The 23,151-nt window shown below is 39.3% G+C and overlaps 1 protein-coding gene across 1 annotated transcript; it reads right to left on the reverse strand.

Annotated features, from left to right (window-relative positions):
* Positions 1 to 863: 863 nt before the first annotated feature.
* Positions 864 to 19,904, reverse strand: LOC122317361 (glucan endo-1,3-beta-glucosidase 6). Its single transcript, XM_043134411.1, has 2 exons — positions 18,810 to 19,904; positions 864 to 2,192 (listed from the first exon to the last, which is right to left on the reverse strand). The coding sequence occupies exons 1-2, from the start codon at positions 19,139 to 19,141 to the stop codon at positions 1,076 to 1,078; spliced, it is 1,449 nt and encodes a 482-aa protein (XP_042990345.1). The 5' UTR covers positions 19,142 to 19,904; the 3' UTR covers positions 864 to 1,075.
* Between the last annotated feature and the right edge of the window lie 3,247 nt (positions 19,905 to 23,151).

The following is a 23,151-nucleotide window of genomic DNA, read 5'->3' on the forward strand; positions in this document are numbered from 1 at the left end:
CTTGAGTCTAAAGGCTACTACAATTTTAGTATTCAAGAAAATGGGAAAAAAAGGGCAACTTTCGGTTATTAGGTAATACCCAACTCGTTTCGAAAAAATCAGAAATAAAATGAAAATTCCCGAAACTGTTCCGACTTATTCCGAGTTGGTTAATTTGTTTCTAGTTGGATCGAAAATTTTGGGTGGATCGATCAAGCGGTTTATTTGTACACCCCTACTCAATCATACGAAAATTATGACTTCATAACAACAGTTTGGGCATTTAGATGAGATATTTTCTCTCTCTCAAATTTTTTTATAATTTCTTTTCTCAACATTAATAATTTATTTTTTAATTTCCAATATTAAGCTTCTTCATCTAATCAATGTTATCATTATAATTTTTCTAAATTTTCAAACGAAATTTAAACTTATAAACAAAACACAAAAAATAATAATTTATTTTTTAAATTTTAAAATAAAAATAATATTAAAAAATTATATATAATTTTTATAAACTGTCAAGTAGAATATTAAAAATAATGTAATTTTTTTTTTAAAATTTTAAAATAAAAATAATATTCAAACAACATTTTAACTTTATAATATTTTTATTTAACTTAAATTATTTCCATACTATTTATAGATCATTTCATTACTATTGATAAAATTATATCTCATATCATTATTAATGGCCAATGGCAGACAATGAAAATATGAATGTGGTAATTTAACAAGTAAAATCATAGTATTTGGTGGAAGGAAAAGAATGAAAACAAGAAGAATTTTCGACGAAGAAGCCTGCGTGAACAAACTAAAACGTCTGTTGCAATCGATTTAGTTGCAATGCTAACATTGTCGCAGCAGAATTATGCGACTCCACGTTGTCCGCCACAATCCATAAGATTATGCCATGCGCGACTCAACAAATGCAGTCTGACTTCAGAAATGAATACATACGATAAAATGTTTGCCCTCTAGATACTACCGAGTTATGCCGTTTATCAGCTGCTAATCTTAGCTTCCCCTACACTGGGCTACAAAGCACATGAGAATAATTGAGGAAAAATAATGCCCCGGGAACATGAGGCCTAATTCACAGAAGTGTTAGCAAAAAGAGACCGAGGCCAGAAACCAAACTCACTGGCATTTGGAGACATCCAAGTGTCCTTTCTGCACCTCCATAATATGGTTCGATCATTATCCCAAATCTACAATCTCCAACTGTGGGGTCGGTTTTAGTGATCATCGAAAGGTTGGGAAACTTGCAGGCAGCATCAAGTTGATTATTCCTCTGGTAGTAACTGTTAAATGCATAAGAGATGTTCCCCCGAGCATCCAAATTTCCGCAAGATGTCCCATAGCCAAGGCTAGTGCAATCAGCACGTCCACAGGCATAACTCACGCTTGGTTGCACTTGTGGGTCATCAAGTTTAGCCGATGGCTTCATCACACACCACTTGCGATCCAAGAAGTCCACATTTCTTGCCGGAACCAAGGATCCTGAATTTGTGGTACCAAGGTTAAGTGGGTATTTTGGTACCCCATAATAAGTAAATACCCCCCAGTGGCGTTCAAAATTTCCTGGATCAATACTCTTAGCATCCTCATCAATCAAACTAAATAGATATGCATCGACTGTCACAGGTCTCATAGGGGTCCCTCTTCCACCCGATATATGAGACATAAAACCTTGGTTGAACCTCTGAGCATAGATTCGGTTAGCATTCCGATCTCCATCAGTCGGCCACCCAATCTCACCAACTATGATTGGCAAGTTTCCAAACCCATTTTTTTGTAGGGCCCACACAAGTGTGTCATAATTTGCATCAAACATATTGTAATAGGACGTCCCACCATCATTTATAGGTGATGCATTGCCATCAAAGAAGGCATACTCAACAGGGAAGTCGGGGTCAATGTAGAGGCTTATAAATGGGTAGATGTTCACGGTAAAGGGGCCACTATTGTCACTCAAGAACTTGACAATGGCTAGCATTAGGTCGTGGATATCAGCTCTGAAGTCACCACCGGAAGGGAGGCCAGTTGAGCTTGCATATACGTCAGCATTAAGGGGGACTGTTACCTTGACTTGGTTACTAAGACCGGCCTTTATCAGTGCAGATTGGACATTCTGCAGAGCAGGGAAAGTTGTTTTGAGGAAGCTTCCGTTGTATGTTTCCAAGAACGGTTCATTTCCAACTGCAACATACCTGTAGATTCATTTCTTTTGAATGTTGGTGAGATGGGAAGTTGTTGAGACATTTTGCAATATAAGCCCGAAGTGAAACTCCTTTATATTGGTATGGAGATTTTATTAAGCATCATTACGAAGTAAGAGTAAAAAACCAAATGAGTTCAATATGGTGTTTGAGACTTCATAGGAAGGATATATCATTACTTTTGAAACAATATTATTGCAAGAATAAGTTTCCATTCAGCAGCCACAACTCCAGGCTTCTCTTCTCCTAGGAGTTTGTTACTATTATTTCTATTTCAAACTAACAAGTATTGCTAAAACTTGTACTTCAGAAAGATAGATGTTAACTCACAACGAGTCAGCACATAAATGAGCATAAGAGAAATAACAAGATGATTAGCAGAATGGTTTATGGAGGGTTGGACATAATTTGGTTATCAAATGCTGGGAGACACGACCATGCTTTGCTGCAAAGTACAATGCTTGCAAACAAATCTAAAACCTCTCATGCTGGGTTCCTTTTTCTTCTCCTATTGACCAACAAAATTGTAAACTAAATTTCCAACTAGCCAAAGATATCCCCTTTCGTTTTTGGTTGGCATAGAAAATTTATAATTTATAAACAGTATGAATTGAGGCATATAAATCTGAAAGGCCTCGAGATGTAAAATAAAAGCTACTTGGAGGACAAACAGGCGTATTAAATAGTTAATTGAGTATTTGGGAGGCAAGACACTCATGCACACAAGGAATCATTCTAGATTGAAGAGAAAGCATCATGGCACTGATGCCAGTCTTTTCCTTTGTTCTTACTCATTTCATAAAATAAATGTTTCATAAACTTTCAACTGAATATGAAAAACAATGATCAATTTTGCTCAAAATCACAGCAATTCTTAAAGAAGTTCCATCCTATGTAGCTGTCCCTAAAAATAGCAATGGCTGCACTAGTATGTAATGTGATTTATTAATGCTGAATGGAAAGGCCAAAAAGAAGTATAAGATATTTTATGGTGGTTTATATATGATGGAGGAGAATATGGCAGATTCATTGTCAGATCGTTTTACCAAGTTCTAACGAGCCCTGGAAAGACCACGTTCCCATGGAAGAGTATATGGCAAATGCCAGACGAAAGCTCCTTCAAAAGCAGCGTTTTTTGTCTGGACAATATCATTGGACAAGATTCTCACCACAAATAATTTAAGGAAACATTGGGTAATGGTGTTGGATTGGAGTTGCATGTGTAAGAAGAATGACGAATCACAAGATCATCTACTTTTTACATTGCGAGATAGCCAGGACCACGTGGGATGCTTGTTTTGTGGGAATTGGATTGTCATGGATCATGCCTCTTTGATTGGTGGATTTCCTAGCAAGCTGGAGAGGCCTTCAAGGTAATTCACAAGTGGTAGTAATCTGGAGAATGGTTCCTATATGTATGTGTTGGTGTATTTGTCAGGAGAGAAATGATAGAAGCTTCGAAGATCGCGAGAGAACAATGGAGGAGCTTAAAGTTTTCTTTTTTAAATCATTGTTCCTATGGGCAGGGGCTATTGTTTGTAATGGGCTAAATGTCCATGATTTTCTACTTTCGATTGTAAACTCTAGTTAGGTACTTCTCATGCATACCCCTTATGTACTTGGGCTTGGCCTACTTTTAATGAATAAAACTTCTTGAAAAAAAGAAAAGAAAAAAGAATAAAGCTTCTTGATTACCTATAAAAACTTCTTCAATGATAAAAAAAAATGAATAAAACTTCTTATTTACCTATAAAAAAAATATTTATATGATGGAGGATGTCGTTATCTATAATAAAGCTTAATGGACAGAAAAAGTCATTAGCAGACTGAAAATAGTTGGGATGCTACTTAAGTTTAGATTATCGAACAAGATTAGAACTTTTAAGTTCAAGTTTGGGTGTTATTTGTTTTTCAATTTAATACAGCTCATTATTTATCATATCAATAAATTTATCATATCGATAAAAAAGAATACACCAAAAAGGTCATCCTGAAGGTATTCTCAAGAAAGAAAACTCTTTTCATGATGCAAGATACATAGAGTACGCAGCACAAGACAGAATGTCCATAGATTGAGATTCTCCACAAAATCAATTGCTATCTACTTTGATGACGATGATTAGTACCATGATACACGTTAAGAAAGTCATTCAAGAGAATGATGCATTGGGCCCAAGCACCATATGGCCTCATTAGGTTGGCTCCGATACCATTTGTAAAAACCTAGAGAAACGTTAGTCATGTCTGCACCATACTTCCAAAGAACTTCAAAGTTACAATTGAAACTCCCTAAAATCACTTATTCGCCTAGTTTCACAACCTATTTTATAATGAAGATAACTTTTAACTGAATAGCACGGGGAGGATGGTATTTGAATGAGGTGAGCGGGCTAGGTGGGGTGGGGCTTTGGAAGCACATAAAAAAGAGGATGGGATACATATTCTAGCTATACCTGATTTGACGTCGGTGATGAGCCCAAAATTAAATTCTAGCATGACATTTGGTGTGATGACAAAGCACTCAAGGAAGTTTATTCAGATTTCTTTAGTATAGCAAGAATTAAGGAAGCCTCAATTGCAGATCTATTACTATTAGATCTATCCAAGGGCAATACCAGTGGAAGTGTATTTGGAAAACAAAGGCTCCTCTCTAAAGGCAGTCTTCTTTGTTTGAACGGCTTCATAGGAAATTATCCTCACATTAGACAACCTAAGGAAATGTCAAATCATTATCATGGATTGGTGTTGTATGTACAAAAAAAGCAGGGAGTCCGTTATCATCTACTACTCCATTATGAGATTTCCATGAGCTTGTGGAATGAATACTTTGATAGGGTGGGATCAGCTTGGGTGATGCCAAGAAGGGTGATCAATCTCCTAGCATCTTGGAGAGAGGCCTTCAAGACCATTCACAGATTGCAACAATATGGAAGATTGTTCCGATATGCCTATGGCAGGTTCTAAGTTGTCAAAATGGCTTGAATACCTCATTGTGAGGATTTCTTCTCATTATAAAGGCACCAAAGTGCAATATACACGGCTAGAATTAAGCCTAGATTACAGTAAATGAAATCTGTCTATGTATGGAAACTAGCCTTCTGTACAGATTCTACGTAAATAAATATATACAAGTGTCTAAATCTAAATAAGGGAATATAGAGCATATCACGCTAACATCCCCCCTCAAATTGATGCTGGGCGGTCAAGAAGCATCAATTTGCTGACAAGAAACTGATGACGCTGTCGTGTCATAGCCTTTGTAAACACATCGGCGATCTGGAGATTAGTAGAAACATGAGGAAGTGTAATTATACGAGAGTCTAAGATTTCCCGAATGAAATGACAATCCACCTCAATATGTTTGGTACGTTCATGAAACACAGGATTGGCAGCAATCTGAATGGCACTGGTATTGTCAGCATGGAGAGGGGTAGGAGAGGACTGAACACAACCAATTTCAGCAAGAAGACCCCGAAGCCAGAGAATCTCAGAACAAGCAGCAGACATTGCACGGTATTCAGACTCGGTAGAAGATTTGGAGACACGATCCTGTTTCTTACTCTTCCAAGAGAGTAAGGAGTCACCAAGAAACATGCACCAACCTGTAACAGATCGGCGCGTATCAGGACAACCTGCCCAATCAGCATCACTGTAAGCCACAAGACGAAGAGGAGTGCCAGTAGGAAAGAACAGGCCACGACTAGGGGAACCTCGAAGATATCGAATAATACGACGAACAGCAGCCAAGTGGAGATGGCGTGGAGCCTGCATGAACTGACTCACTTGCTGAACAGCAAAGGAAATATCAGGGCGAGTAATAGTCAAATAATTCAGACTCCCCACTAACTGTCGATATAGGGTGGGGTCAGAGAGTAGATCACCCTCTTCCCGACGATACTTCGTGTTTACTTCCAGAGGAGTATCCACAGAAGAAGTATCCTGAAGACCAGCCAAAGTAATCAGATCTTGAGTGTATTTATGCTTATTCAAAAAAATGCCAGAAGGATCAGTATGGACTTCCAATCCCAAGAAGTAAGTAAGAGGACCAAGATCCTTCATATGAAAGGATGCTTGGAGATGATGCTGCAATCGGGTGATCAGAGCAGAGTCTGTCCCAGTAATAACAATATCATCAACATAAACCAGAAGAAGAACAATGCCAAGAGATGTCTTGCAGAAAAATAAAGAAGAATCATAGGCACTCTGCTTAAAAGAAAACTGAAGCAAAGTGGAGCGAAATTTGTCAAACCACGCTCGGGGAGCCTGCTTCAGCCCATACAATGATCTTTTCAATTTACAGACATCCGAGGAGGAAGAGGAGGACAAACCAGCAGGAAGGGTCATGTAGATGTCTTCTTTGAGATCACCGTGAAGAAAAGCATTTTTGACATCCATCTGATGAAGAGGCCAGCCTTGAGAGGCAGCAACCGAGAGAATGGTCCGAACTGTAGTCATCTTAGCAACCGGAGCAAAAGTCTCCTCATAGTCCACCCCATATTCTTGCCGATTACCAAGTGCAACCAACCGGGCCTTATACCGATCCAGAGTCCCATCAGAACGCAGCTTGATGGAATAAACCCATTTACAACCAATGGCTTTCACCTGAGCAGGACAAGGAACAACATCCCATGTATGATTAGCCTGAAGAGCCTGGAGTTCCTCAGCCATCGCCGTCCGCCAACAATCATGTTTCGCTGCCTCAGAGTAACCTGACGGGATGGGAATGGAGGACAAGGTAGCATGAAGAGAGGTATGAGAGAAACCATACCGGTCGGGTGGGCGAGATACTCTGGTCGAACGGCGAGGAACTATGGTAGGAGGCAGATCACCCGTAGAGGATGCATGCTGAACAGGCTCAGATGGCGGACCAGGCTCAGGAAGGGGCAAAGGAGGACGTCGTCTTTCATATACAAGTCCAGATTTGAAACGATCAGGAACAGAAACCGGATCATCAAAATTAGGCAAAGCATGTATCTCAGGTAAAGACTCAACAGAAGAAGGAAAGAAGGACTGATTCTCAAAGAACACAACATGACGAGAAATACGAAATCTGTTAGAGCATGAATCAAAGCAAACATAGCCTTTGTGAGAAGCACTATAACCCATAAAAGCGCATCGAACAGATTGAGCAGATAACTTATGTCGTTCATGAGAAGGCAAATGAACAAAGCAGACACAACCAAAAGTATGCATATCAAGATAGGTAGGATGTCGATGATACAAACGAAAATAGGGACTTTCAAAATTCAAAACACTGGATGGTAATCTATTAATTAAATAAACTGCCGTAGATAAGGCTTCGACCCAGAATTGAGGGGGAACAGAGGATTGAAGTAGTAACGTACGAACGACATCCAACAAATGTCTATTTTTCCGTTCAGCAACACCATTTTGTTGAGGTGTATACAGACAAGAACGTTGAGAAACAATGCCTTTTTGATTAAGAAAATCATGAAACTCACGAGACATGTACTCACCACCCGAATCAGACCGCAAAATTTTAATGCCAGAAGAAAACTGAGTTTCAACATAAGCAGTAAATTGTTGAAAGACAGAGAAGACCTCAGATTTTGAGCGAAGAAAATAAATCCAAGTATACTTTGTATAATCATCAATGAACGTAACAAAGTATTTATAATTTGCATGAGAGATAACGGGAGAAATGCCCCACACATCACTATGAATCAAATCAAAACAACGTTCAGCAGGAGTACTATGAGAAGGAAAAGCAAGAGACTTACTTTTGCCTAATTTACAAGTGGAACAATCAAAAGAGAGAGAAGAAAATTGATCTTTATTGCCCAACAAACCAGAGTTTATGATATGAGATAAAATAACGGAATTAGGATGACCTAACCGTTTGTGCCATACTTCACACTTATTGTTCACAGTGTTACAAGCAAATGAAAGGACATCAGGAATGGAAAAATGTAAAGGAAATAAACGTCCAACTTTAGGCCCCCTCGCGAGTATCTTGCCCGACACCTGATCCTGCACAAGACAACCATCACGAGAAAAACGAACATCACAGTTGTTATCAACTAGTTGACCCACTGAAATAAGACTAGTAGAAAGCTGAGGAGATACAAAAACATCTCGAACAGTGGAATCCATATCCCCAATAGCATGAATAGGTAACTGACTACCGTTAGCAATCTGAATGTGTGTCGATCCAGTATAAGGCCGAATATTGCTAAGTGTATCAGAAGAACTAGTCATGTGATTAGATGCACCCGAATCAACAAGCCATGAGGAAGAAAGGGAACCGTTACCTTGCAGCCCTAAGGCTGAAAAAGCTGAAAGAATCATTTGCTGAACTTTCTCAGTGGTAAGAGTAGATGAGTCATTAATAGGAGTAGAAGAAGCGGAACCCATCGTAGCCTGATAAGCATGAGCCTGGCGATTTTGGGGACGTGTAGGACAATCTTTGATAATATGTCCAGGCTTCTTACAGTAGTTGCAAGATTTTCGTGCACAATTATTAGCAATATGTCCGTATTCTTTGCAACTGAAACATTGAACAGTCCGCATGTCTCGTCCCTTGCCTTTTCCGTGAGCAGCATAAGCAACAGCAGTGGGTATCATTGTGTCGTGCTGATAAGTAGCCTGGGTGGCAAGGCGCTGCTCCTCACGAAGTAATTCCCCAAAACAAATATCCAAAGACGGCACAGGAGCACGATTCATCAAATTAGAGCGAGTGACCTCAAATTCAGGACGTAACTTCATTAAAAATTGATCGCGCTTGCTTTGCTCATGAATTTCCTGCACAACAGAGAGAGACTCTTCTGGTACCGTGGCATAAATTATGTCAGTAAATTCTCCCCAAAGATTATTAAATCCAGAAAAATAATCCTGAATGGAGAGATTGCCCTGAGTGTAACTGGCAATTTCATACTCTAACTGAGACCGTCGAGCCGTATGGTCCTGATTATACACCTTTTTCAAATATTCCCACATAGATTTAGCAGTTTTATAAGGCCTCAAATTGAGAACAATGAGAGGATCAACCGATGCTAAAATCCATGTCATCACCCTAGCATCTTTGATCTGCCACTGAGCTAATTTAGGAAGCTCAGTAGGAGCCGGATTACTCCCATCAATATGATCCCATAACTCCTTTCCCATAACAAATAAACGGAATTGAAATTCCCATGCAGAATAATTTTTACCCGTGAATTTTACGGTAAAAGACTCGGAAGACATGAGGCCCGTAAAAATAAGCAACACCGAATTAAAAAAATAATACCTGACAAACCAAAAACTGCCGACAATCCAAAGGGAATAAAGAGGCTGCCGAAAGCTGCTGCCGAGACCAAAAAAAATTACAGTGCTGCTGCCGATACCCAACCCACGAAGCCGAAATGGAAAGAGGCGGCAGAAAATCACAAACCAGAGTCACGCAAACGCAAACCAGAGTCACGCAAACACAAACCAGAAAAACACAAGCCGAAATAGAAGTCTGGAACGAGAGTCACGCAAAAGAGTGCTGAAAGCCACGAAGCCGAAATGGAAAACCCGTAACCCACAACCAGACTGCACCGAAAATCACACAGAGAGGACCGAAACACCAGAACACACGAAACCCACAGCCAAAAAACCACCCAGAGAGGACCGAAAGACAGCACAGATGCTGCCGAGAACACCAAAAACAATTGCCCGAAGGAAAAAAAATGTAAGACTAGTAACCTGCTCTTGATACCATGTCAAAATGGCTTGAATACCTCATTGTGAGGATTTCTTCTCATTATAAAGGCACCAAAGTGCAATATACACGGCTAGAATTAAGCCTAGATTACAGTAAATGAAATCTGTCTATGTATGGAAACTAGCCTTCTGTACAGATTCTACGTAAATAAATATATACAAGTGTCTAAATCTAAATAAGGGAATATAGAGCATATCACGCTAACATAAGTCAAGAGAGGAACGAGATAAATTTTAAAGATTGAGAGCGTTCAATGGATGAACTTAGAACCTTCTTCTTTAATACTTTACTCCATGTTTAAATGTAATTGATTTAATTTTTTTTGAAAGGTAAAAGAAGTTTTATTGATCCACGTAAATAAGCAAAACCCGAATACATAAGAAATATACGACGAAGAGCCTAATTACAAAACTACATGCTACTGACAGTAGCATACAAATCGTTTAGGCTCATTCCATTCTATACAATAGAAGATGCCCACAACAACAAAGTATGAAAGAAAAAGTCCCTAAAGCTGTCCAAGGGGCGTTCCCTATCCTCGAAGCAGCGGCCATTTCTTTCGTTCTATGTGTACAACATTAAGCATAGAGGTATCATCTTCCATGCTGCAGCGATCTGGCGATTGCCCCTAATCCCCCGCCAACAAGACCATAGATCTATCACCCTCTTAGGCATGACCCAAGCAATACCAAGTCTCAAGAAGATTGCATCCCACAATACCTTAACTACTTCGCAGTGAAGAAGAAGGTGATCCGTTGATTCGCCATTACATTTGCACATGTAGCACCAATCCGTTATGTAGAGTCCGCGCTTCCTTAGCTTGTTGATAGTTAAGATTTTACCATGGGAGGCCACCCATCTGAAGAAAGCTACTTTGAGAGGAACATTGCTCCTCCATATGCTCTTCCAAGGGAAGTCAATGAAGGGATAGGTCGACAAGGCTTTGTGATAAGAGCGAACTGAAAATTTCTTGTTCCCTTTCTACTCTTGGTTTCAGCGCATATAACATCCTGTAGAAATCAGTAATGTCTCCCATCTCCCAATCCTGTACAGCTCTAGTGAATCTTACAGGCCAAGTAATGGAATCAGAATTGTTGCACATATTATCCGCCTTGATCCAACGCAATCCTATAAAGAGAGGGGAAAGCGTTTTTCAAGGCCACCTCCCCACACCAAATATTGTGCCAAAATTGGATCCGCGTGCCCCTTCCCACCTCAAACCTGCAGTTGTCGAGCAAATCATCCAAACCCTTCCGGATAAATTTCCAAACTCCCACACCATGAGCTCGTCTGACTTCATTAGAACACCAATCTCCCCATACACTCCCATATTTTACCTCTAAAATGTTTCTCCAAAGAGTGTCTTCCTCCAAGTGAAAGCGCCATAACCATTTACCGAGAAGTGCCTTGTTGAAGGTTCTCAAGTTTCTTAAGCCTAGCCCTCCACAAGACAACGAGGTGCATACTTTATCCCATTTAATCAAATGGAATTTCTTTGTATCCTCTAGCCCTCCCCATAAGAAATTGCGAAAAATCTTTTCCAGTCTATTCGACACCCCTGCAGGTGCTGGAAATAAGGAAAGAAAATATGTAGGGAGGTTAGATAACGTACTCTTAATAAGGGTGATTCTCCCACCTTTAGACAAGTAAATTCTCTTTCATCCCGCCAATTTGCCTTCAATTTTCTCAATGATCCCTTCCCACATTACCTTAGAATTATGAGGGGCTCCCAAAGGGAGTCCAAGGTACTACATTGGCAATGATGTGATCTTGCATTCCATGATGGCAGCCACTTCCCCTAAGTTGTTGACCAAGCCGACGGGTACTACTTTCGACTTAGATAGGTTCACCTTAAGGCTAGTTGCTGCTTCAAATCAAAGTATGAGTGCTCTGAGAGAGCGAATTTGGTCCAAATTCGGGTCACAAAGAATCAGCGTATCATTGGCAAAAAGGAGATGGGAAACCGCCAAGGGTCCCTGATTAGAACCACCCACCGAGTAACCCGATATGAAACCCATATCCACTACCCTTTCCAACATTCTGCTTCACACTTCCGTGACGAGAATAAATAAGAGTGGGGATAAAGGATCCATTTGTCTCAAACCCCGAGAGCTGTTGAAAAAGCCTTTGGGAGTGCCATTGACCAATACGGAGAATCTGTTGACACTGACACCATCTTGCCCCAAAACCATAACTGCGAAGAATATACAACAAAAAGTCCCAGTTCACATGATCAAATGCCTTTTCCATATCCAGTTTACATAAGATACCTGGAATATCGGATTTGATTTTGCTCTCCAGGCATTCGTTAGCAATGAGGACTGAGTCTAATATTTGTCTTTCTTTCACAAAGGCATTTTGTGACTTCGAGATGATCTTCCCCATGACCGTGCTTAACCGCTTTGCTAAAACTTTAGAGATTATCTTGTAAACCCCACTTATCAAACTTATGGGCCTGAAATCCTTCACTTCCACCGACCTTGCCCTCTTGGGAATAAGTGCAATGAAAGAGACATTAAGGCTCTTCTCAAATTTCATAAAGGAGTGAAATTCCAATAAAACCTTCATTATGTCCTCTTTGACAATGTCCCAACAAGCGTGGAAGAAAGCCATTGGAAAACCATCTGGTCCTGAGGCTTTATCTTTGTTCATACCTTTTAACACACCAAACACTTATTCTTCTTCGAAGGGCCTCTCCAACCAAGCCGCACTTGTGTGTTCGATGGAATCGAAAACTAGTCCGTCCATCTTGGGTCTCCAAGAGTACTGCTCTGTCAAAAGCTTATCGTAGAAGTGGACAATATGGTCCTTAATAGCATCTCGGCCCGATATAACCTTGCCTTCATCATAAAGGACCTCTATGGTGTTGTTCCTTCTATGAGAGTTTGCAACCCTATGAAAAAACTTTGTACTTTTGTCCCCTTCCTTCAACTAAAGAGCTCGTGATTTTTGCCTCCACGAGATTTCTTCCATCAGGGTGATTTTTTTTTTTTTTGATAAGTAAAAGAAGATATATTAGAGCAAGAAAAGGGCAAGGCCCGAGTACACAGGGGGTATACAAAGAGCCTTGCTAAAGGCTAAGAGCTGCGAAGGGCAGCGTAAAGTTCAGTAAAAGAAGTGCCATTTAGTACAATAGAGGAAGCCCATAAAACTGAAGTATGGTAAAAGAAATCCCTAAAGCCTTCCGGTGAACGCTCCTTATCCTCGAAACAGCGACTATTCCTTTCGTTCTAGGTGCACCACATTAGGCAAAGAGGCACCATTTTCCAAATATCTACGACCTGCCCCTTGCCCCGGACTCCTCTCCAACACGCCAACAGATCAATCACCTTTCGAGGCATTACCCATGCCAAGCCTAGTCTTGCGAATATGTCATCCCATAAAACTGTAACTACTTCGCAGTGAAGGAGTAGATGATCCGCTGTCTCACCGTTATGTTTGCACATATAGCACCAATCCGTTAGGTAGAGGCCAAGGCTTCTCAGTTTATCAATAGTCAAAATACTCTCATGAGATGCTAGCCATACGAAGAATGCCACTTTTAAGGGGGCCTTAGTCTTCCAAATACACTTCCAAGGGAATGCAGTGGAGGGGTGTGTTGAGAGTGCCTTGTTAAAGGAATGTACTGAGAAGTGCTTATTTCCTGTGAGCGACCAAAGCATATGATCTTCACCATCAGCATGTAAATTCGACGCTTGTAGTGCGCTGTAAAAATCAGCAAAGTCTCCCAATTCCTAGTCTTGTGCATCTCGGGAGAATCTGACTGACCAATGAGTGAAAGTTGAGTTGTTGTCCAAATTGTCAGCAACTGTGGCCTCTTTATCAGACGCGATCCTGTATAGGGATGGAAAAGTGAGCTTCAAAGCAAGCTCGCCACACCAAGTGTCATGCCAGAAGCTAACTTGGTTGCCTCTTCCTACCACCATTTTGCAGTTAACAAAAAAGGCTTCTCAACCGTTGCGTATAAACTTCCACAAACCTACGCCATAGGCCCCTCTTACTGCGTTGGAACACCAACCCCCCCGTAGGCTCCATCAGGGTGATTTTTTCCAGCTTAGTGACTACAGTTAGTCTTCTTGTCCTATCCTACAATCAGTCTTCTTGTCCTATCCTCGGTTGATAGAGCCCTTTCCGTTTCTCTCTCATCAAATTGTTGCAATTTTGCAAAAAGCTTGTCCCGCTGGTCATTGATGTTCCCAAAGACTTCCAAATTCCATTTTCTAAGATCATTTTCCAACGCTTTAAGCTTCCCTGCTAGAATAAAACTAGGAGTGCCTAAGAGCTGATAGGAGGCCCACCACGAGCGAACTTTTTCGACGAACCCATCCACCTTTAACCACATGTTCTCAAACTTAAAGTATCTCCATCCCTCCTGAAGACCGTCACAATCTAGCAATATGGGAAAATGATCCGAGCAAAGCCGATGAAGCCGTTTTTGACACAGGTTGGGGAAGTGAATCTCCCAAGAATGAGAGACAACGAACCTGTCCAGCCTCGACCAGACCCTTCCATTTGACCAAGTGAAGTCTCCCCTGGCTAAAGGGAGATCCACCAAGTCTAAATCGAATAGAAGGGCTGAGAAGTTAGCCATAGCTAAGCCCATGCTAGAAGCCCCTGAGCGTTTGCTCGGAAAACGAGTGATGTTGAAATCTCCTCTTATACACCATGGAATATCCCACCATGGAATAAGCCAGCTATCTTGTCCCAAAGAAGTTTTCTGCTACTGTCGTCATTTGGCCCGTAAACTCTTGCAAATCCCCAAACAAAGTCATCATCTACATTCGAAAAAGAGCATGCTAACGAAAATTCCCCGACGAAATATTCCACAAAGTTAACTGCTCTCTTGTCCCCCATTACTAGAATGCCCCCAGCTCTCTTGGAGGTGAGGGTGGTCCAGCCTGCATAAGAGCAATTCCAAAGACTTCTGATGATGTGTCTATCAATGGATTTTAATTTCATCTCCTGTAAACATATGACATCTACTTTCCAATCCCATAATAAGTTCTTCACTTTAAGGCGCTTGTTTTTGGTCATTCAAACCATGAATATTCCATGAAAGAATTTTGGGTTTCATGGATCGCCAAGATTCACCCTATCCTTGTGTTGCCCCCTGCTCGCACTACGCTCCCGTGCATCATAATTTATGGAGCAAGCAAGTCTCTTAACCTCCCTATCCTTCTTCATCAATGATCTGGCCAGTAGGGCTGGCCTGCCTTTATTGCAATGAGAAGAGCTTGCAGTTGATCTTCATAACCCTCACAAGACATCCCTATACAATGGCTCATTTCCTTAACCTTTAGAAAAATCCAATCCGCTTGCGGATCAGCCCAAGGGACTGTTGGTGGCAACGAACACAGAGGACTGGGTGCATCACCGGGTTCATATAAATCAGTTACAGGTGTGTTTGCCCCAAGCTCTGTCCACACTAACTGTAGATCTGACCTGTAGGAAGTCCCATCATCCGATGAACCCCCATCTAGAGAAGAGTCAATAACCTCTTCCAACTCAAAACACAAGACCCTAGAGAGAGACTCAGAAAAGCCCAACAAAGGAGAAGTATCAGGAGCACCACCCGCACTGGCCCAGGTGAACAGGGAGACCTCATGTTGTTATACTTGTTGTCGACAGCAGGGATTGGCTCCAAAACAGGAGCCGGTTGGTCTCCAGCGACCATCGCCCCTTTCTGTGGCAGCGGTGAGGAGGCAATGGCTTGAGGATCGGTGGCAGTGTCCATTCTAGGTGTCTTCTCCGAGCAAAGCAGCTCAAGTGAGGTGTTAGGAAGCTGCCCACCCAACACCGAAGGTACGTCGGTGTTCGTCGGCGGCGTCTATGCCGACGAGATGACCAGTGGAAGCGCTGGGTTGCATTGAATTGGGCCGGAGTTTATAGGTGCCGAGATATCGGCCCATCTGCCCACGCGAAACAGAGTATCCCATGATTGTGAAGGTGGGCTCGCAGCACCTGGACTTGAGGCCTGTTGACAAGAGGGATTACGTGGGCTCAAAGCCTGTAGGCACGTGACAGGACTTATTGGCTCCAAGAGAACTTGGGAGCCCAAGCCCAGCCCACCCTTTGACCCACAATACATGTCCAGCCCCTTACTCCCACTAGCCTTTGCCATTAAAGATCTGTTTCGTCCCACTTTAGGAAATAATTCCTCAGAAGCACGCAAAGCTGAAATTGAAGCTGTGGTTGGCGTAGCCTCCTTGCCCAGTCCCATCACCATACTCAGTCCCAGATCAACCTTTTGCACCAATAAGGAAACTTCTTCCAGCACGCCAGAAGTTGTGCTCTAACAGCCTATAATACACCCTCTACCTCCCCCAACTTTTTGCCACTGTCAAGAGGCACCCCCTTGTCCACTGGGTAAGGACCATACTCTTCCTCCTTCATTTCAATGGCAGAGTTGCACTCTGCCTCAGTCCCAACCACCATGGCGTAAGATTTTGAGACATGGACAGACTTGCCATCCCTTCTCAAAGCTTTTTCTGGTTGCACCACCATGTGCTTAGTAGCTTTTTTTAGATTATAGGCGAAGCCCTCCCAACCACTGCCCTTTAAACCTTTGGGAATGATCACATAGCCTCTTCTCCTACCATTATTAAATTCCTCCAATAGAAGGTAGCAGCCTCTAGAATTTTTGAGAAGCTGTAAGGTAAGCATCCCATTCGCCACCCTCTGTTTTTTGAAAAAATCTTTGTGCCACCTAGTTTTGGTGGCTTCTCCCACCATTTTTACCACCCATGAAGCCGTCGGACCATTTAAGGGAAGAAACAGAGACATCCGTTTGCTTCTCTCGGTGATGTGAAAACTATTGGCACCCTCTTTCGCGAAGATGAAAGTTTTCGATTCCACTGTGAAACGTCTAAGTTCTTCCATCTTAAAAGAACCGGGGAATAGAAAAAGATAGAAAGAAGGAGATGTGAAAAGGAATAGGAAGAGAGAGGAAATCAACTCCGGCAAGGAGCGCCGGAGTGAAGGTTGTGTGCATGCATGCAGGCACAACAGGTTTTTGTATGGAGAGAAAACTCTTGAGCAATCTTCCTTTGTACAGAAAATTCTCTTGCTCTTTCCCCCTTTTCCCTCTTCCTTTTATTTTTTAAAACGTCTATTGACATTAATTGATTTAATTGCATGAACTTTCATGAATTACTTGTATCACAAGATTATTAGGAATAGCGATTATGTCCCGTGTTCTTGGGCATTTACCTATTCTTATGATTAATAAAATTTTGTTTACTGATCAAAAGAAATCTCTGGACAGATGAGATGCCGTCAGGGGTAGCATTCTTTGTCTGGTTGGCATCATTAAGGAAGCTCTTAATGACAGATAAGTTGCAGAAGATAATTGTTTTTGATAAGTAATAAACTTTATTGATCGAATGCAACTAGGCAAAGCCCATGTATACAGCGGGTATACAAAAGAGAAGTTGCAAAAGATAATTGTTTTGGCAATGGACTAGTGTTGTATGTGTAAATAGGGTGGAGAAACAATTGATCATCATCTACTTCACAGCAAGGCGGCTTGAGACTTATGAGCATTGTTGTTTCATACATTTGGGCTTGCATGGGTCATGCCCCAATGGGTGTGGATTTGATGGCTTGCTAGCGAAGTCCCCTCAAGACACACAACTTAGATGTTTGGAGGATGGTTCCGTTATGTCTGATCTGGTGTATTTGGTAGGAACATAATGCTCGAAAATTTGAAAACCGCGAGAAGATTGTGTTAGATTTAGATTTAAGAGTCATTCAATACTGTATTTTTGGATGGCATCACACAATAGCTTTTGCTCCTCTAGATTTGTAGAGTTATTAGAATTGTGTTCCTTTTCTTCATCTCGCTAGTTTTTAGATTTGTTTCCTCTGAATAAATCAATTTACCTATAAAAAAGACTGTGACCCAAAAAAGGGGAAAAAGGAAGAAGAAAAAAGTTGTAAGAGACGATTTAACAGCTCATTATGGTCAAAAGACTCAACAAATTATAGATTTAGAGTATTATGATAAAACAAGAACTCAAGTAAACCTTCAACTAGAATGTCGTTGAAAACGATACTGTCCAAGTAAAACAGATCAAACTCAAGTTCAATAATTTAAGGAAAATAAGAACTAAAGCCTAGCCCATGGAAAGTGCCTTGGTGCGAAGCAGAGTAGCCAATCAATATCTTCTGAAAATGAATAAACGTCAAAAGGTAATCTTTCAAATAAAAGGTAGGAGCTAAGAATATTAGAAGGCCTAGTTAATTCAAATTGGAAACAAAAACCGCATGTCATAATTGCAAGACATCAAAGAAATAGCAATATTTTCTACGTTAAGTCAATTTAACCTGGAGAAAATTTAGTGAACAAAGCAAACGTATCCTCTAAAAATAGACAGCAAGAAAGATCCATGAAATGCCGGCAGTCAAACCAATCACTGATTATTCCAATGCATGATATTTGACTAGCGGATAACAAATGCCATACCTATTATTGATTTATCTTTCGTCCATGGATCATTTTACGGATACCGATTTCCGTCAAACCACTAGCTGATTTACTTTCCAGACCTACTGAACAACTATAGCCATACTAGTACTTACAAGAAGTCTCAGGTTATAAAATCGCCTAGCCGTTAATTAATTAATTAATTAATTAACTAGTAATGAGGCGTTGGTACGGAGTTGCGTCAGCTGTAGAACCACATCTACAACAAGATGATATGAACAAGAAGTTCATTTACCGAGACATGAAGTTGGAAGTGGGGAAAGTTAACTTTTCAATCAATTCAATCCAAGAAAAGGCAGAAAAAAAATATTGCAGCGGAGGCAGTTAGCATAATACTAAAGCAATTACTGAAGTTGACACCTTTGGCAGAAATAATTAGGACAACGAAGAGGTGAAGAGAAGGGAGCAGTAAGCACACCTGATGTTAACATTATTAGACGTGATGTGCGTGGAGACATTTTTGGCAACCCATTTCTCAGCAGCCTTCACGCTGCTGGCCAGAGACTGAAGCATATCATTAGGAATCCCTACCATGACCTCAATCCCAGATTTACCTAGAGCTCTCAATGCCCCATAATCCGCATCGAAAAGCTTAACCTTTTGAAATCCGTTCTCTCTCAGCAGCCTCACCACTGTGTCTGGAGGCAGAGGGTGGCTTGCCTGTGTTCCCCAGTTGGCACCAATACCACTCACCGTGCATACCATTGAGCACAATGAAACCAATCCGATAGCCAACGAAAACCACCCCATGATCTTTTTCAAGTCTGCGAACCAGCTTCTACGCAAAAGACCCACGAAACCAAGGGAGTGGGAGCTCAAATTTACTGGCTATATTGAATACCCAAATGGTGCCGGAAAAGGAAATATGAGGAGCTGATCTAAGAAACATAACCAGTACACGAGAAAAACAACAGCTTTTACGGTGAATCCCACATCAAAACACAAACGTAATGGTACCCATGATTGTCACGTTGCTACAAAGAACTTCACATCGACATAACCCCACAAGGTAAGGTGGAAAAGGCACTTAGAATCCGGTTTTACAGCTCAACAGCTAGCTAAAACCCAGGCTCGGGTGAGATTATTAAAACAAATATTAAAAATTTTTGAAATATAAAAGAAAAATATATTTGGAAGTATTCAAGCTTTAGGGATAAGGTAGTGAAGTAAAATAATACAAACCTGATACGAGATTGATAATACTATAAATCAACGGAGAGATGGACTCGAAGAAATACAAGAAAGGAAAATAGACATAAAGATTAAAATGAAACTAAATGAAAATGAAAGACATGACACGAACGGGTTAAGGACCTTGTGCTGGAGTAAAACGTGAACTCGAGAATACTCGATCCTCGAAAAAGGAGACCATTCCAGGGTAAGGAGGAGAGGGAGAGCAGTGAAAAAGGCAAGCGTGTACAGAGCAAGCGAAGATGCCAGAGAACTAGACACACTGACACTCTACAGACTACAGTCTACACTTGAAGACGAAACTTTTAAAAAGGTAGGCGCACGACGGGTGTATCTCTGGGCCGAGTAACGCTATATATAAATACCACCATTTTATTATTCTTTTTAATTTTTTTATTTACTTAATAGCTAAAAAAATCACTATTAGTGAAATTATATAATTTTTTCATAATTAAAGAAATTAAAAAAATACTTAAAAAATTATAAAAATAAATAAAAATTCTAAATATACTAGAATAGTAAAAAAAAAATAAAAGAGTAATAAATTACCATCACCTTAAATATTTTGGCCACACTTGGTTTACTAAAATTTTATAAAATCTTTTAACACTTTTTCAAATCAAACCAAATATTTTTAAATGTTATAAAAAAAGTTCTATTTCAATTTTTTATCTAATTATTATTCAAACACAAAATTTAATATAAATTTTATAAACTTCAAGACAGATTAATCTTAAAAAGCTATATCAGAATAATTTTTTTAATTTGATCTATTTATTTTTACAAACTTCAATACAATGCTTATTTTAAAAACTATTTTTATTCAAAATTTTTTCTTATTTCTCATAACCTAATCTCAAATATTTCTAAATTTTTTGGTAACTAAGCATGGCCTTAATATATATATATATTTATATTTATATAACCCACTGTGGGCACCCAAGCGTAAGGGCAAACTTATATGCATGAACCCATGCCACAGGTTCAATTTCTTCTTAGATTAAATTGCGATTTAAGTGCAAAGTTATAGTGGTGGGTTGCTATACTAATTTATCCGGGAGTTTAAGTTCCTTGGCTGAGTGTTAACGACTCTGTCGTGGGGTGGTTCCCTGTCATTAAAAAAAAATTAATATATAAGATCTTTTATTGAAAATTAAAATTGATATATCACATTAAATTAGTCAATTTATAAATTTGAATGTAACATTTATCTAATCTTTTAATTAAAAAAATTATTTATAATAAGTAGGGGTGTAACAGGTCCAATCCAGTCTAGTTTTAAATAAAATTTAAGACCGAATCGATATACACCAATTTTACATTTTTTAAAACTAATTACGTAGCGATCACTCTCCTAAATCGGTACTTCGATTTTACCGGATTCCGGTCTAGTTTCTCAATTTTAATATACTATATTATAATATTATAATATAATATATAATACTATAGTAATAATATATTGTAGTATATTATAATATATAGTGATATGGTATTAGTAGAACTATTAATATGTACTATATAATATTAGTATAAGTATTAATACAATAAACTATAGTGATACAAAATTTTAAAACTTAATATTATATTAATTAGTAATTTATCATCTAATACAAAACTAGTTTATATATAATTATATATTATATATAAAAATTATATACAATATAAAAAATTAAAATATATTTGTATGAACTGGTTCGGTTTAGTTTTAGAAAAAGAAAAATCGGAACCAGACCAATTTTGACTGATTTAAAAAAAAAATAAAACTGGTACAAGACCAAACTAAACTCTGTACTCGACCAAACCTACCGGTTCGGTTTGGTCCAGTTTACTATTTTTTTTTTTTACAACCTTAGTAATAGGGGCAACATCTTAGCGAATCAGTGTCATATTTGTCACTAGAACTGTTCATTTGGGTCTTTTTTTTTGGGCCCTGTTTGGAACCCGAATAATCGAGTTTTGGCATGAAACAAACTTGGGTTGGAACCCCGATACCTGAGTTTTTTAAAAACAAACTGCTAGTATCAAAATGACGCCGTTTTGATACACTTTAGGTTACCCTCAGGCCTCTCTCTTTCTCTCTCTGAACCCTAGCCCCTAGCCTCCTTTGTCGATTGAAGTTTCGTTGCCTCGTGCTGTCATCTTCATCATGCTTCGTTATCGTCATTCTCATGCCGATTGAAGTTACTCTCTCTCTCTCTCTCTCTCTCTCTCTCTCTCTCTCTCTCTCTCTCTCTCTCTCTCTCTCTCTCTCTGTTGACATTGTTGAGCTTTTATAACTCACGAAGACATTGAGCTTTTACTATGTATCGTTTCTGGGTCTTTATGGTCTTTGTGACATTGAGCTTTTAGCATGTATCATTTGATTCTATTTATGGGTCTTTATAGTTGAGTTTATTCACCTCATCATGATCTGAGCATGCCTATTATTTTGACATTTTTGCATTGAGTGAATGTCACAAATGATTCCCAAATTTCAATCCAACAACATTAAATCTACATATTGAAAAACATCCTCGCACTTCCACCAAATTAAAGGTTAAGTTAGGTTGGTTTATAAAAGAAAGATCCCCTTGATTTTTTTAATCTTTTAGAAAAAAAAACCATTGGTATATTAGCTTTCTATTCCATTTTTCTTTATTTTTTATTTAAAGATCATATTTTATTTGCACTAAACATGTTATTTGGTTTAAAGAAATTGATATCTTAGCTCCAAGACAGTTCAATAATTTCTTTTGACAACCTAATCAAATGAAATAAACATGATCGTACATACATCTAAATCCTGCGTTATCCTTCATATAACTTAAAGCTCCACAGCTCGATCCCAACTTGGATAAGCAAACTACAATTTTGTTTAGACCAAAGAGAGATTAACTTATTAAATAGAGTAAAGGATGATGTTTATAATCAATGTACACGTTGATTTCTAGCAAAATCTCAAATGCCAACTCCTAACAGGTATTGAATCAATATTATTACTTATATGTTTGTTGTTATATAGTCAGCATTGTAAACATTTTGAAGATGGTTTTAACGTTTTCCATTCCCCCCATTAATGGGAAGAAGAAAGCACATACATGTATATATATATATTCTATTATATAAGTGGCTATCTAACTGCTATAGTAATTTTTTTTGTTTTCCGTTAACTTTTTTTTTTTCTTTTCCCCTTTAAGTCTATTAACTGTTTTCAACAATTCTGTCTGTCGCGTGCCATTTGAAATTACAAACTCAGGTAGAATTGACAATGGAGATCATCAAAATATATAGAACAAACGAGTGCATCAAAATTCTTTAAAACTCATACAAGCGCTAATATGATTGGAGCAATTGTTAGAGTTTGGGGAAAACCAAACGATGAAGCTGAAGTAAATCTAGAACAAGCAACCCATGATTGGAAGCTTTCTTACTTATCAAATAATAATAAAAAAATGATGGGAAACTTTCTTGAAAACCCCGATTATAGGTCCAGCAAGCAGATCGCTAGCGTAGGAGATGAGAAATCTTTCGAATTTCCATTGCAAATTGAAAACTTTGAGAAGTTGAAATCTAACGAGAGAAAAATAAAC

The sequence above is a fragment of the Carya illinoinensis genome, chromosome 7, assembly GCF_018687715.1.
Source record: "Carya illinoinensis cultivar Pawnee chromosome 7, C.illinoinensisPawnee_v1, whole genome shotgun sequence".
NCBI classification, from domain to species: domain Eukaryota; kingdom Viridiplantae; phylum Streptophyta; class Magnoliopsida; order Fagales; family Juglandaceae; genus Carya; species Carya illinoinensis.